General features: G+C 43.0%; 1 protein-coding gene across 5 annotated transcripts in view; it reads right to left on the bottom strand.

Annotated features, from left to right (window-relative positions):
* The window catches only part of SASH1 (SAM and SH3 domain containing 1), a 188,996-nt gene that overhangs the window by 20,941 nt on the left and 152,739 nt on the right, over positions 1 to 15,316 (bottom strand). For 3 of the 5 annotated variants that reach the window (XM_081529916.1, XM_081529918.1, XM_081529919.1), the window contains 3 exons: positions 10,197 to 11,032; positions 4,634 to 4,708; positions 2,979 to 3,122 (listed from right to left, as the gene is read on the bottom strand). In XM_081529916.1, the coding sequence (XP_081386042.1) occupies positions 2,979 to 3,122; positions 4,634 to 4,708; positions 10,197 to 11,032 (1,055 nt within the window). The remainder of the gene's footprint in view (positions 1 to 2,978; positions 3,123 to 4,633; positions 4,709 to 10,196; positions 11,033 to 15,316) is intronic. The other 2 variants (XM_081529917.1, XM_081529920.1) reach the window with 1 other exon arrangement.

Below are 15,316 nucleotides of genomic sequence, written 5' to 3'. Positions count from 1 at the left end.
TTTAAAATTCTATTTATACAAATTATTGAAATTGGCTAATAAAATACCCACTTAGGACCCAGATATACAATTGTCCCTTGAACAACACAGGGCTTAGGGGTGCTGACCCGCATGCAGTCGGCTCTCTTTATCTGTAGTTCCACATTTGTGGATTCAAACAGCCATAGGTTGTGTAGTGCTGTAGTGTTTACTACGGAAAAAAATCCAGTGCAGTTCAAACCTGTGTTGTTCAAAGGCCAACTGGACCTCAAACATACCATTTTTCTGTCTATAATACAGTTTTCATAAGTCACCCTACGAGTTTAGCTCATTGACTTCTTTTAGTTTGTTGTTCGTAAAAAGCTGTCAAGTCTCTTTTAGATCCGAATGCTGACAGCAGTGACTCAGCAGGACTTCGCACTTTTGAGGTGTCTCGGTATCCATTAATTTGGCAGGCCCTCATCTGCACATGTAACTGTAACATGCTCATTTGATCTGAACTGCAGTACTCTTGCCTGGAAAATCCTATGGACGGAGGAGCCTGGTGGGCTACAGTCCATGGGGTCGCTAAGAGTCGGACATGACTGAGCGACTTCACTTTCACTTTTCCCTTTCATGCACTGGAGAAGGAAATGGCAACCCACTCCAGTGTTCTTGCCTGGAGAATCCCAGGGATGGCGGAGCCTGGTGGGCTGCTGTCTATGGGGTCGCACAGAGTCGGACATGACTGAAGCGACTTAGCAGCAGCAGCAGCAGCAGCTATATAGACAGACACTATCACATTTTTAAAAGTCTGCAGTCAGAATGGTTTACTTGCCCAAACAGAACAGTCTCTGTCATACTACACAGCCACGTGAGCACAAAACCATCTTAACGAAACCTGTTATTTGCATAGTGCCGAATCATCAGAAGGGCTCTGAGAGATTCTGCGAGGCCCTGCAAACTTTTAAGGACAATCAAAAGGGCAGCTTCTGATCCAAAACACATTTCTGCTTTCCATTTAAGAAAAGTGAGCAAACAACCTCAGCAACAACAATAAAGAGAGGTGCATTATTAGGAAGTTACTGAAGCTGCAAAGGATGAATTCCTGAGGAGGCTGGTTTTCATTCTTTTCTGAATCATAAAATAAACCACCTATCCAATTAAAATCTTCTAAAAATTCTTCTGGAAAAAAATCTCACATTTTGAAAAACAGCAATATGAAATATACATCTCTGATAGTGTATGTTCCTAAGGCTTTTAAAAATTGTTAATTTATTCATCACATTTATTGAATACCACAGGTACTATTTCAGATGCTGGGCTTATAGCAGGAACAGAACAGACAAAAGTCCTTACCAGAAGAGTTGATATGTTTACTAAAAAGATGTTTTTTTAAGCATTACAATGTTAATTTCCTTTCTGCAAAAAGCACTATAATGATTCCTTCTTATTTTGCTTATGTGAAATGACTATTCTAAATAAACAGGAAAATAAAAACACAAGGCATCTATATAGCAGTAAAATTACAGAGAAATGCTCAATATTACATGAAAGCTATATGCTAATGATCCACAAAGCAAAAAAAAACACAAACAAACCCAGGAATATGTTTACAAGAGCTTTTAGTAGATATTTCAATCTAGGGGAAAAAAATCAACTATATAATAAGTGCTTTAAATTCATGCTTTCATTGGCATGTAGTCTGTCTCACAGAAGCATGTGCAGTCTGCCTCATTGCTGGGTAGAAATATAGACTTTCCATCACTCCCACACCCATAGGGACAAGAAATGAAAAGAATAAGGATAACACTCAGGGAGTCTGGAGGCAGCCAGACATCCCATGTAGGTATAACAAACCACAGTTTCTCAACCTGGGCACTCTCGGTATTTTGCATGGTTAATTCTTTGTCGCAAGGGCCTGTCCTGTGCATCGTAAGATGTATCCTCAACACCACTCCACCCTAATCCACTGCAAGTATCAAAAATGTCCAGACGATACCCTGGGGTTGGTGGGGGGAGCAAAATCACCACCCCCACCCCCAATACCCCATGAGAACCACTGTAATAAACAGAAGATGTGCAGGCTTTGTTTGAAGCACAGTGTAGGAGGCTGGGCTAGCTGGTGCTGAGTGACTCAGACACGGATTTTAGCTCACCATGTCCACTAGAGGGCAGCAGCTGAGCAAAAATGTCTGTTTCATTTCGTAGCTAAAGCGGCATTACCTATGTATTTCAAGTTAGACAACCAGCTCACACAGGGGAACTTCAACAGGCTATAGAAAGAACACTATAAAGGTGTCAGAAGAGAGTGTTTGGAAAATTTAATGGTCAGAATTATCTCAGGCCCAGCTTTCCAAGTGTCTTTACTCCTTCCACCTACAAAAAGAAGGTCATGTTCCTCGTGATGAAATTATAGAACTGGGGGAGGAGGCAGTGTCAATTCTGTGACATCTTAATGTTTGCAGATAAAGCTATTTAGTGAACACACACACCCCTGCAGAAACACGATTATTATGTAAGTCCTGCAGCCAGGAAACACCTTCTCAGTTTATTTCTCAGACTTGCTGTGTGCTCCAAAGAACAACTTCCACTACATTTATTTGAAAAGTCAGCTTCATAAGAAAATTTGAGTGTCTCTTTAAGGTTTGATTCTGGTGACATACATTTTGAAGCAAGGAATATTTTAGAAAATAAAATCCTTCGTTTTCTAAATTTTAGTGCTTATTTTTACTACAGAATAATCATTTCTTTACATGTCTGTCTCTTTCACTCATCCGTACATAGGACACAGGACCTGATTTGTATTCCTAGCACCAAGCCTGGTGCTCGGATGACCCTAAGTGCTTAATAAATATTTGCTGAATCCACTGTTTGTCTACATAAACTCAGCATGGTCCTGGAGCCTGGTTAATGTCAATGAATGTATTTAGCACCACTGAAAATCTCAAGACAGACCATCCCCACGTTTTTTTGTTATGCAAAAGAAGCAAGAGGGTATTTGCTTGACTGTCACATACCTGCTCAGAGACAGAGCTGCTGTATTTTTTAGACATTCTCTTCCTCATTGTCTCTTTCACGGATTTCACCTTTTTTCCAAGAGAGATTCGGGAGGCAGTGGGTGATTTGATTACTTCTTTATACACAAAATCACCTTCTTTACCCTGCAAAACAAAATTTATTAAGCATCTTTAATCACAGAAAATGAAGCACCCAAACAGGTTTTATTATTCAAACCATGAATGTCCTACCTCTCAGCAAAATGTTGGCATGCCCTAAGATCTCCACATTTTTCTTATGTTAACGCAGTGCTATGTTATTTATCTTTATGATTAAAAATTAAAGCTACTGACTAACTGGCTTATGTTTATTTGTTTAAAGTGGAATATGAGTTAGTTTTATTTAAACTTAGTATGATATATTCTCCTCCTATTACATTTTTTCCCACCAGTTTAAATACCCAAGGGGACTGTGTTTCATCAATAAAGAATGATTTAGATGAACCAGTGTTCACTTAATTCCAGCATGGGGAAGAAAAAAAGGATAATATAACTGAGTCACCGAAGAAAGTGATAAGAACAAAATGGCAAATCTCAATTATTAGAAGTCCATCACCTGATCAGATTTATATCACTGAAGCATTTCGTGTGGTCACAGCCTAACCGTGCGTAAATTTCTTTTTCCCTGAACAAGTTCGATTGTAGTCACTTCTCATTCTATTTTACATTGGGGGGGGGGAAGAGACTCTCCCTTGGAGGAAGAAAAAAGAAATTATACTTTTATTTTTTAAAAGATTGACCAGATAAAATTATTGGTTTATGAATCAATAAAATTTGATATCCAAATAAAATAATTTTATTCTCCCAGGAAATTCTCAGGCAAAAATATCAAAATATCAAAACAATAACAAAAATATCATAGATGGGTGCTTTAGCTGACACATGATCATAATGACTATAAAGCACAGAATTCTGATTTCACAGCTTCACAATAAAATGCACAAGGGGAAAACAAAACCGTATGGAAAACACACAGACGTCCTCGGAAATCTCAGAAGGTAAAGCTGAGGGAAAAACTGTACACCACAGTGGGGGCCTGACCAGACTGTGATTCAGAGACAAGTCTGAAAAGGCAGTAACCCTGGCTCAGAGGAGTCTGGTTTGTTTTGGCCCCAAGGGGACTGGGTTCATTTCAGGACACTCCCAATCAGGAAGTCCTAAGCTTAGTGTAGAGCTACACACATGGCCTATGATAAGGCTGGTTTTCAGAAAGGCCGGCTCATACTCTTGGAACCCAGATCACAGGGCTCTCTCCTGTGGCGCTACCCACGTGTAAGAGTCACATACACGTGCTACTATTGTGAACAGAAAGCACGCGAGCACCAATGACCAAGACTGCAGAAACCAAACTCCTCTGGACTTGGGACTTGAAGAAACCAGGGAACGAAGACATTACAGAAACGATGCTACTGCAAAGAGAGAGATGGTCATCTTTCATTCCATATGAAACCAAAAAGAGTCTTTAAGATGGTGAAACAAGGCTTCTCTCCAAACGTGACTTAGGATCCCCGGAGGATGGTTACCTAGTATCGATTCTCAAAAATACTAAATGTGAAACTGTGTCCACCACATCACTTGAATCCAAACCTTTTCCCTCCCTTCTGACGAATACTCACCATTGGATCCGAATTATTATTGCCAATGTGCAGAGAACGATTTGTCAAGTCAAATCCTCCAAAACTGCAGGTTCTCTGTGGAAAGGAGAAGGCAGGGCAGAAATAATTCAGTTATGCTTAAGTCAGCCAACAGTGCACTGACCCAACACACGTCCCGTTTGCAGAATGTCACTGGACCACAAACGTGTTACAGGATGAGAGTAAGAAACGAGAAATGATGAAAAAAACACACATGGTTCATGTTATAAGGAGACATCGTCACTCATTTTGCCCTTCCACAGGCTACCGGAGCTATGCCTGCACCACAGGTTCAGAGTCCCCGTCCCCTTCACATGCAAAAACCAACTGGTTAAAAAAAAAAAAAAAAAAAAAAAAAATATATATACAATGCAAAAATACCATACATATGCTAAGTGCTCTAAGATGCGCTGTCTCTTAGCCACAGAATTTCCCTTCTACTCCCCTTAATATTGGTTACAGGAATAATAACGAGGGAATATATATTAGAAAACCCACGTGCTCAAAGCAGTCTTGGAAACTCAGATCTGAAGTCCACTGAAAGCAGGCCTTTCTAACAGACTCGTGTTTTGTTTAGTTTTAAATCACTCAGATGGAGGAAAAGGTTATGTTTATAAGTAAAGTCCAATCAGGCCCAGAGGATTACTCACTCATTGCTTTCCTGACCTAGCCAAAAATGCTGATAACTCTCCCATCTAACTGCCCAACTTAATCACTTATGACCCTTTCCTCAGAGTGTATGAAGTAAAGACACCACATTTGCCCAGAAAGAAAGAGACTGATTCTGTGACTGTCTTTGACCACCCTTCTTTAATTTCAACAGGAAAACCACTGATGTTATAAAGAATGAAAACTTTACTGTCCTGTTGGTTGGTTTCAAACTTTATGGAACTGCTTATGTTTCAGTGCTTTTACATCTCTAAAACTTGGAATTCTCTGTTGCTCTTCTAGCAAAAGCGACCCCATCCCCATCCCCACCCCCGCCAATCCCCAAATCTTTAAGAAAAGGGAAAAACTCAAAGCATGCTAAGTCTTGTTACAATCTATTATCTTCTAAAGCAATTGGGAATAAAATCTGAATCACAGATTTGGGTGCCAATATTTTGTTATTACTTGTTTCTCAGAGAACTCTAATTAACAGCTATTAAATGAAAGAAATGAACAGAAAAGCACAATGTATGCTATAAACATTGCTTACTGAAAATAAATACACCTCAGGTATATATTCTGCAGCTTCCCTGACAGCCCAGTTGGTAAAGAATTCACCTGCAATGTAGGAGACACCGGTTCAATTCCTGGGTCGGGAAGATTTGCTGGAGAAGGGATAGGCTACCCACTCCAGTATTCTGTATAGTCCATGGGGTTGCAAAGAGTCGGACACGACCAAGCAACTTTCACTTTCAGGTACATGTTAACTGAACTGAGAAAGTGGGAACACCCAGGAAGGAAAATGCCTAGGTTTTTAGAATCACAAAGATAGGTATCCAAATCCTGGTTCTACCACTTAACTTGCTGTGTGACCACAGGTAAAGTACTTAAACTCTCTGAGCTCTGGTTTCTTCATTAGTAAAATACTGTCTATATTCTATATTTGAGACTTTGGGCACACTGTCTGGCACAAAGCAGACACTCCCTAGTGGCTCAGCAGTAAAGAATCTGCCTGCAACGCAGGAGACATGGGTTCGATCCCTGGTTTGGGAAGAGCCCTTGGAGAAGGAAATGGCAACTCCCTCCAGTATTCTTGCCTAGAGAATCCCATGGACAGAAGAACCTGGTGGGCTACAGTGCATGGGATCTCAAAGAGTTGGACATGGCTGAATGACTAAACCACCGACCACCACCACCACATGAGAATATGGTGGCTTGTCCTGACAACTGTTTTACTGAAGTCGAAATTTAGTCAACGTTCTAAATATGCAGGTGAAGAACTAGAGTTTAGTTCTGGGCCTTATATTCTGGGATCTTCAACTGTAAAACCACAGCAATCCTAAGAATGGACCCAAAAGTGAGCAACAGCTGGTATGACAGAAAGAAAGGCTGAGAGAAGAAAGTGCTACAGGAGGCATTTCAGGATAACCAACATCCAGGATATCACATAACTGTTCTTCTCCTTCATCAAAGCTGTGGCTGCTATTTTAAATAGTCTACCATGGACACGACTTCCAATAGACACTACTTCCATTTTATATGAATATCAATGGACAATGTGATTTCCCTTACAGTCAACTTACTTGGACCTATATCTATTCTATAAAAAGAGACAATATCTCTGTAAACAAAATCATCACCAAATCCCCTCATCTGCAAGCAATGTCATGACCATCTCTCAAGGCTGATTTTTAACTTTAACTTTCCCTTTCCAGCATATAGTGCCAAATACATTTTCTCATTTCTGCAAAGGCAGTCATTTTATCCCAGTCGCTTTCCTGTGACTCAGGGCTCCACAGACACAGTATGGCGTCCAGATGCCTCATCATTTTATGTCTCTCGTGCTCCCCTGCTTTGAATTCCAATGCTGACTGCACCACTGGAGCCCAGCATGTTATTTCTGATGCACATGAAATAACTGACAAAGAATTTATGTGGAAACTATAACTGCAGTAAATTAGAAGCTTATTTATGTCCATAAGCCTGCTGCATGCATTTTTTCCTAAAATAAGAAGTTTAGAGGAAAGAGTGGACTGGTTTTCTTAACTGTCAACTAAAACTTCTCCAAGTGATAGGCTAAGATATTTGGAACTGATTCTTCCGTATGAAGGATGAACCAAATATAACAGTCAGCACTGCTGGAACTATTCTGCAACTTTTTTTATTGTATCAGGTAGTTCTTGATGCAGCACTCTTTCAACAGAGCATACAGAAGAGTAAAAGAAAGTAAACCAATCTTTGACTTTAGTGGTCTACATAAATCAAAAGCTTAAATGAAGCTTTTCAAGTTCAAACATCTCCTGTACAGAAATTACAAGAAAAATTTTAGATAGATGCTTGTGGATGAGGAGAGCCAGTCAATGGAATGGTCATGCAGTTGAAAACATGTTTTGGGGGGAGGTTGGGTTTTTTTTTTTAAATGGACAAAATTCCAAAATGTCATGCATGCCTGTTCCCCCAAACAAAAATTGAATGACCAAATAAAAAGCAAGACAATGACCGTTTCCAGTGAGTACAAAGCATTGTCATTTCCCTGAGGTTTCATCAAGCAAATATGGCATGTTCTGAAAGACAAAAAGATCAAAGTTGAAGAGTAAAGGAAAGTAAACTTTTGAATAAAATGAAAGAGAGATATGACAAGAAGAATGGAAAAGACTTAAGTGAACCAAGCAAAGAAATTATCTTAACCCCTTAATAACAAAAACAAAAACCCTTCTTCTCTTGTTAAAATATTTAACAACAGGGGTTAAAGCCTGTGCTTCTACCACAGGGGGCATGGGTTTGATCCCAGGTTGGGGAACTGAGACTCCATATGCCACACAGCGGGGCCAAAGACAACAGCAGGAAAACAAAAACACTAGTACTCCCCTCTGTTCTCTGAATAATTAAATTTTGTTTTCTTGACAAGAAATGGTATGTTCAAATTTCTAATTTAGCACTGAACACGTATTTCAGCGAGTATTAAAACTGTCCAGCACTGCCTCAAGCTCACAGTATTTCAAAAAATACCCAGTATCAGGTTGATGCTGGGGACAGAGGTTACAGAGTGCCACTTTTACAAGTGGCTGAGTCAGTACATGAAAACAAGCTTGTCCAAATGTCCATACTCAACGTCGATGAAGAATTAATCACTGGCCTACCAATGGCACAAATCTTAGAAATACAACTTCTAGAGAGAAGGTTTTGAGGAAGTTGTATCATTAACAAACAATGTAAATAATATACGGGATATATGAGCAACTCAAGTCACTCAGTTGGAAAACTCTTCCATATTATCTGATTTAAACTCACAGGGTTGAACCATCAATTTACAGAGAAGTGGATCTGTTCTATCAAGGTACAGAGGCAAATAAACTAGGTAGAACACTTCTGAAGGTAAAAAAAAAAGAGAGAGAGAGAGAAAAAAAAAAACAAATTATACCAAGACTAGGTGGCCACAAGTATTTTCCAAAAGATCTGTGGGTTAGAACTGAAGGGGTAATAACAAGAAATAGTAATAAAGAACTATTAGTTTACAACAAAAACAAAACCAACCAAAACAGTTGCCAAGACAAAGAACTGGAGCAAAAGCTGTTACTGATAATAGTAAAAGTGTTGCAAGATTTACAAGAAGGTGAAAAAAATGGAAAGTAAGACCTAGCGAGAAAGTCAACACATAGGGATATCTGGAAGACCTAAGGGCTGGTACGGATGTAAGCATTCTATAAGGATGGCACTGACCACAAAAGCAGAACTTGATTGAATGAATTTAGATTACAGTAACCACCCTGGAAAGACAACCATGGGAAGTGTCAACACAGTCTATTCCTTCAGACCTTTGAAAGGGGACAGGCCAGCAGCCCCAAGTGGATCAAGCAGGGCGCCAGGGGCCGCAAGCCCACAGTTCAGCCTCACTCTCTGTCGTTTTATATAGGCCCTTGTGCAAACTAAAAGTTGAGTGGGAATTTCCACGGGGAAATATTTATATTCTCCAGTTCACTATAGGTCTTGCCCTGAAAATAAATTTCACCAGGTCTCTAACAATTCAGTAACGAAATCGAAGACCATTTTCTTATTTGAAAGTCACTACTTTATTCCTTGCTAGGTACAAAAGAATCTATGGGGCAGTGGAAGACGTTTCCAAACGCTGACCCTTTTGTTTAAAAAGATAAGCACATCAAATATACTTAAGTAAAACAAAAGAGCTCTAATTTTTCTTTCCGTTTAGACTGGAGAACGTTCCCTTTGTCCCCCAGACATAAATGCATTTCACAGTGTTTTTTAAATTGGTGAGAACGGTGATGCCAATCTACTGTGAGCTAGTTCTTACATTCTCATTAACTGGAGAAGAGACACCTCCTTGTAGGGCAAAACGTCCTTCGGTTTGAATCTGCTTCTTGCAGTCAAGTGACAGGATGGCTGGGACTCAAGGCGGCCACTTCTAGGAGACCGAACCCCACCCTGTACTCTGAGAGCCCTTTTCTGAATCAGTTCCAATGTTTAGTTTTAAGGCTTCCCTGGTGGCTCAGACGGTAAAGAACCGCCTGCAATGTGGGAGACCCAGGTTCAATCCCTGGGTTGGGAAGATTCCCCTGGAGAAGAGAACGGCTACCCACTCTGGTATTCTGGCCTGGAGAATTCCATGGACTGTATGGTCAGTCCATGGGGTTGCAAAGAGTCGGACATGACTGAGCGACCTGCATTAAAAATCCAACAGCTTCAGCTGGCAAGAGGACAGATGAGAAAGAAGGGAGGAGGCACTCCTTTAAGAGAAGTGGGGTTAGGAATGGAGGTGATGGAGCAAGGGACCAGGAGAAGGAGGGGCAGGGAGCCAGGCTCCCGGCAAGAGAGGCCATAATGCTTGACTGAACGTCACAGAAATGACAAGGCCGTCCCCGTAACCGTCTGGGTGACTCACGGACTTCTGGTGGATTCTCAAGAGAACCCTCTTAGTACAGCGGTCCACCGTGGCGGCCCACTTCCTCTTGGCCTCCTCCTCCTCCTCCAGCAAGCACCGCCTCAGGTCCTGCTTCTCGGCCTTGCTCAGGGTCCTGTCCGAGGCAGGACGCACTAGCTGGGTCAGGTTCAGGTGGCTGTACAGGCTGCGCTCCACCACGTAGGTGACATTGAACTCGCTGACCGCGGGGCGCCCGCGCGCCCTCCTGCCGGGGCCGCCGCAGCCCCCGCCCCCTTTGGGTTTCTGCCGGAGCAGCTGCAGGTCGCAGGTGGCGCTGTGGACGCCCTTCCTGGAGGGGCGCTGGCAGAGGAATGCTCTGGAGCACGAGTGATTAGCATCCGTCTTCTTCAAGCGGATCTGCTTCCGGACACTCTGCACCTCCTCCAGGGACGCCAGGAGGTGGTGTCGCCGACGGTGGCTGTCATAGAAGCAGAGACCATCGGTACTTACCCCATGGCTCAGGGACCCAAGCCCCTTCTTCATCTCCCCCTCGGTGAGGGAGCGGGACACCTTCTGGGCCTTGTCATCTTCCGGGTACGAGAAGAAGGTCCCCATCTTCTTGGGGGGCTTGATCAGGCCCCGGCTCTCTCCTTTGCTGAAGGTTTTGACCAATTTGCGGCCGGCACCCCAGGTGTCCAGGCTACTGGACGATGGAGAAGTGGTGAGAGAGTCTGAGTCATCTTCTGGGGGTTTCTCAGGAGAAGCATCAAAGAAAAAGGGCTTCTTGTGCACACCGGAGTACAGGGCGGACCTTTCATCTGGGACCGGGGAATTCTCAAACACCTGTTCCTCCCCGCCTGGAGGGAAACACATACATGATCAGGGGCTCCTGTCTACACACCCTTGCATTCTTTCCCAGACTTCTCTTTAGATCCCCCAGCCCCCGCAAAAAAGCAGCTAGTCCATCCAGCCAGCACAGCCAGTACAACCCGCTTCCACAACCACTTACCTCCCATAAACCTGGTTCCCACTTACATAAATGTATGTAAAAAAGAAAATAAACTGAGCAAATAAATGGTTTCATGCAAGCTTAGTGTTAAAAGGTTTCAGATGTGTTTTCTCCTCCTCCTCCTCCTCTCAGTATCTTTGTAGACCAAACACCTTTACAGACCTATTAAAAATGCCACTTGGAAACTCTAAGCCCATCCGTAACACAATATTCCTTAGCATTTAACGATCATTATCCTCCCCAGTTTGTCAGTGCAGTCCTCGGAAGCTAAGAATCAGAATCATTCTCCCTTCTGAAAGGTGCTCCTGTTGATCTGGTTGGCTTTTTATAGTCAGAGTGTGATGAATGCCATGTGGCTGACAGTGATTTTTTTTATTGGTACACGTGCCATTTAAGTAATTAAATCACCAACGGAGAAGTTAGGGTAGAGAAGCACCATAAAGGATCATAGCCTGCAAACGCAACTGACAAATGGGTTTGACAGGTTGAACACTAAAAGCTGGGGAACTGGATGCTCCAAGCCACACATTCCCATCGACGCAGGCCCTGCTACAAAGCAGCAAGGCCGTTTAAGGGCCTGGACACGCAGGCAGCCTCATGGAGTGTTCCATTTCGTCTCAAGGATTCCAGCTCTTGAAGCCTTCACTGGAGCCAGGTATCCAGCCAAGTCTTTCAGAGCCCAGTGGAAAGGTTTGGACTTGCTGGCAGGAAAACTGAGTTCTTTTCTGCATGTGTTATGTGAACAGATGTGAGAAAAGAAATAGGTCAAACTCTGGGTGTAGTGATCCTAACTGGCTCTTGTCCCTTTAATTATCGATATAAGGAAACTTTTGAGCACTGCGGCTTCCTGCCAGCTGAATTGTGAAGAGGAAAAAATACCAAGTTCCTTGGAACAGAAGGATGGCACTAAATATACCAGCTGGGACGAGGGTGCCAGTGTGTGGCTAAATGTCAGTGATAAAGGAAAAGGACAGCTCTCTCCAGAGCCGGGGAAAGATGAGCGACTGGTAACAGACCTTTAAAGTTCCAGAAATTTCTTAAGTTTTCCAACTGATGGGAATTACACTTACAAATATAAAGAGAAAAAAGCACTGCTGCTATCAAATACAGCCCAAGACTGACTTTGAAGTCAAGGAGATAGTGGTGGGTAGACAGAGACTCAAAACTATATCCCGTTCAAAGTTCTCCATAATCTGCAGCACAAATATATTCACTCGAGAATTATTCTTGGATCTTTCAAGGAAGTTTAAAACCCAGGGCTACGGTTCTGATGGATACTGGCCAGACTAGAATGCTTCCTGCTCCCTCCTCAGGACACCTGACTAATATGGACTAGAGACCAAGGGGCCATATGTTGCTGGAAGTAAAATATGGCAACCTCTTCCAGATCCAATCTACCCTCCACTTCCAGGGGTGAAGTGATGGGGTCGAAAGGCACAGCCTGGGGACACAGGCAGCCTGACAGCAGACTTCTCCCTAAAAATAGTCCCATCACAGATCATGACTTCACATTTAGCCCAGGTGTCCATGGAGGTGTGCAAAGGTCCTTATGGTGTTAAGGGGCTTTGGGGAAGTTAACGACCTATCACTTAGCACTGGTCTGGAAATCTAGATTCTGTATTTGGGGTTGTCATCAGAGATTCCAATACTTCCGTGTCACATATGAGTTTGGAACCAGCTGGATCACACATGCCCATGACATATATAGCTCCACTTCCTGGTACTGGCACGTCAACATCTGGTATAGAGTTTGCAGGGAAACACAGCAAACAATTCCAAAGAGGACAACTTAGCCTGTGCTACGGGCAGTCCCCACGTCGTATGGGTTCTTTCATCCTTGTCAGACCCAAGGCCTAAAATCCCAGTCCGTACTGGAGTCCTTTGGATTTAGGGAATTACTTCTCCCATTCACCTCTGACTTGAAAATACAACTATCATACTGGAAGAACAACAATCAAGATGTGCTCAACTTCATCATCATCTGGTGTATGAGTTGCTTCTTGCTCAGCTGAGATGAGAGTAGGTCATTTTGATAGGAGGAAGGAGATAGGGTATGAAATGACTTAAAGCCAAAAACACAAATTCTAGCTCTAGCTATGCTGCTCACCGTCTCCACCACCATGGACAACTACTTCATCTCTCTGAGTCTGTTTCCTCACCTGTAATAATGCGTACCTATATTTATTTTATTTTAATGGCCATGCCATGAAGCTTGTGGGATCCTAGTTCCCCGATCAGGGATTCAACCTGGACCACAGCAGTGAAAAGTGCCAAGTCCTAATTACTGGACCACGAGGGAATTCCCCAGGCCTACCTATTTTAGTAACATCTATTATAAGGATATTGCTGCTGCTGCTGTTGCTGCTGCTAAGTCTCTTCAGTCATGTCTGACTCTGTGCGACCCCATAGACGGCAGCCCACCAGGCTCTGTTGTCCCTGGGATTCTCCAGGCAAGAACACTGGAGTGGGTTGCCATTTCCTTCTCCAATGCATGAAAGTGAAAAGTGAAAGTGAAGTTGCTCAGTCGTGTCTAACTCTTCGAGACCCCATGGACTGAAGCCTACCAGGCTCCTCCATCCATGGGATTTTCCAGACAAGAGTACCAGAGTGGGTTGCCATTGCCTTCTCTGATAAGGATATTGAGAGGATAAAACTAAATGAAAAGAGATAGGTAAAGGTCTTTTCTATGCTGAACAACACTGTACAAAAGCTAGTGATTCACTAGCAGGTTACAGGTGAACTGGAGTAATGAAGGAAGGGAAAAGACACAGAAATGACGGGATAAAGGGCACTGCCCTGGCCTGCAATGTCATACTGTCTGGAGTCACCCAGGCACCAGATAAGGACTTGCTACTCTAGTTACAAGAGTAAGTCTGAGTGCCAAATTGTAACTCTCCGGGCTTTTCCAAGACTCCAAAGCTGGGGAATGAGAGATGGGGTGGGAGCAGAGAGCACAACCAGGATCTAGAGGAGTCAGGCTGCTCAGACTTAATTCCAGCACTCTGTCCAGCTGGCTGGGTGACCATGAGTACATTACTTTCCCTCTTTCGTGTCTGTCTGAGTTTCCTCATTTCACAAATGAGGGCAGCATCAGTGTCTGCCTCTGGTGACTATTCTGAAGATGACATATTACAAGGAGCTGTAAGATGACATATTACAATAAAATCTGAAGTGTTTAGGAAAGTGGCTGGCACACGGAAGGCTCTCAGGAAGTGCTTGTTATTATTCAGGCTACTTAGTCTTGGCACAGACATGCGGAAGTCAGAAGGATCAACTCTTTGAAGGTCCAGGGATGGAAGGAGGGATTGTGGGGAGTATGAATCTCTCCAGCTTTGCAAAGCAGGTGCCCAGGTGGCCTCTCTGTACCAGCATGAGCTCTCTTGCTAACGAGGAAGAGTTCTACCATGCAGAACATGGAGGGGTTCCAATCCAGCACGGTGGTGTTGGGGGCAGCCTGCAGTGGATGCCCTGAGCTGTACACACACCTGGGGCCTCTCCTGGTGACAGCGGCAAGCCTGGTCAATAGCACCCCAGACGCTGGACCCCAGAACTGCCACTTGGGATTAAACTCACCAAATCCATCTTCCATCTATGACATCTAATTCATGCCCAGAAGAATCAAAAATTCAATGCTTAAAGTCCAGAGTTATTACCTTTTACCCTATAGTGACCTCTTTTGGTACACTTTCCCTTTTTCTCAACTACGTCTCTCAGAGATAGCTGAATTGATTGATGCTGACATAAACACACAAATGAAAATATTTCTGTGCTTTTATGAGCCCCAACACACAAGACTGTCACATACAAAGGGACTCCGGGGTGGCAGGCACGGGACCATGTACTTCACCCATTTATCTCATTTATGGACAAGACCCACCAATCTATGTATGACAGATGAGATTTAATTTTGGCAACTATGCATGAGGTTTGTTTTAAAATGAGATGCTCCCAAGGCTGAATGATGGCAATTTCATATGTTCCTACTTAATATTACCAAGCGACACTGTGTGTGACTTCAGTAGACCTGTCACAGGAGAGGAAGTCAGACTGTGTGCTCTGTTCTGTGGAACCATGACAGACAGGCAGGCATTAAAACAGCCAAATGTAAACAGCACCGCACCTGAAATAACCA

The sequence above is a fragment of the Giraffa tippelskirchi genome, chromosome 9, assembly GCF_054371585.1.
Source record: "Giraffa tippelskirchi isolate mGirTip1 chromosome 9, T2T-mGirTip1v1.2.pri, whole genome shotgun sequence".
In the NCBI taxonomy this organism is placed as follows: Eukaryota; Metazoa; Chordata; class Mammalia; order Artiodactyla; family Giraffidae; genus Giraffa; species Giraffa tippelskirchi.
The sequence above is the reverse complement of the archived record's forward strand: the minus strand, read 5'-3'. Positions and strand labels throughout refer to the sequence as shown.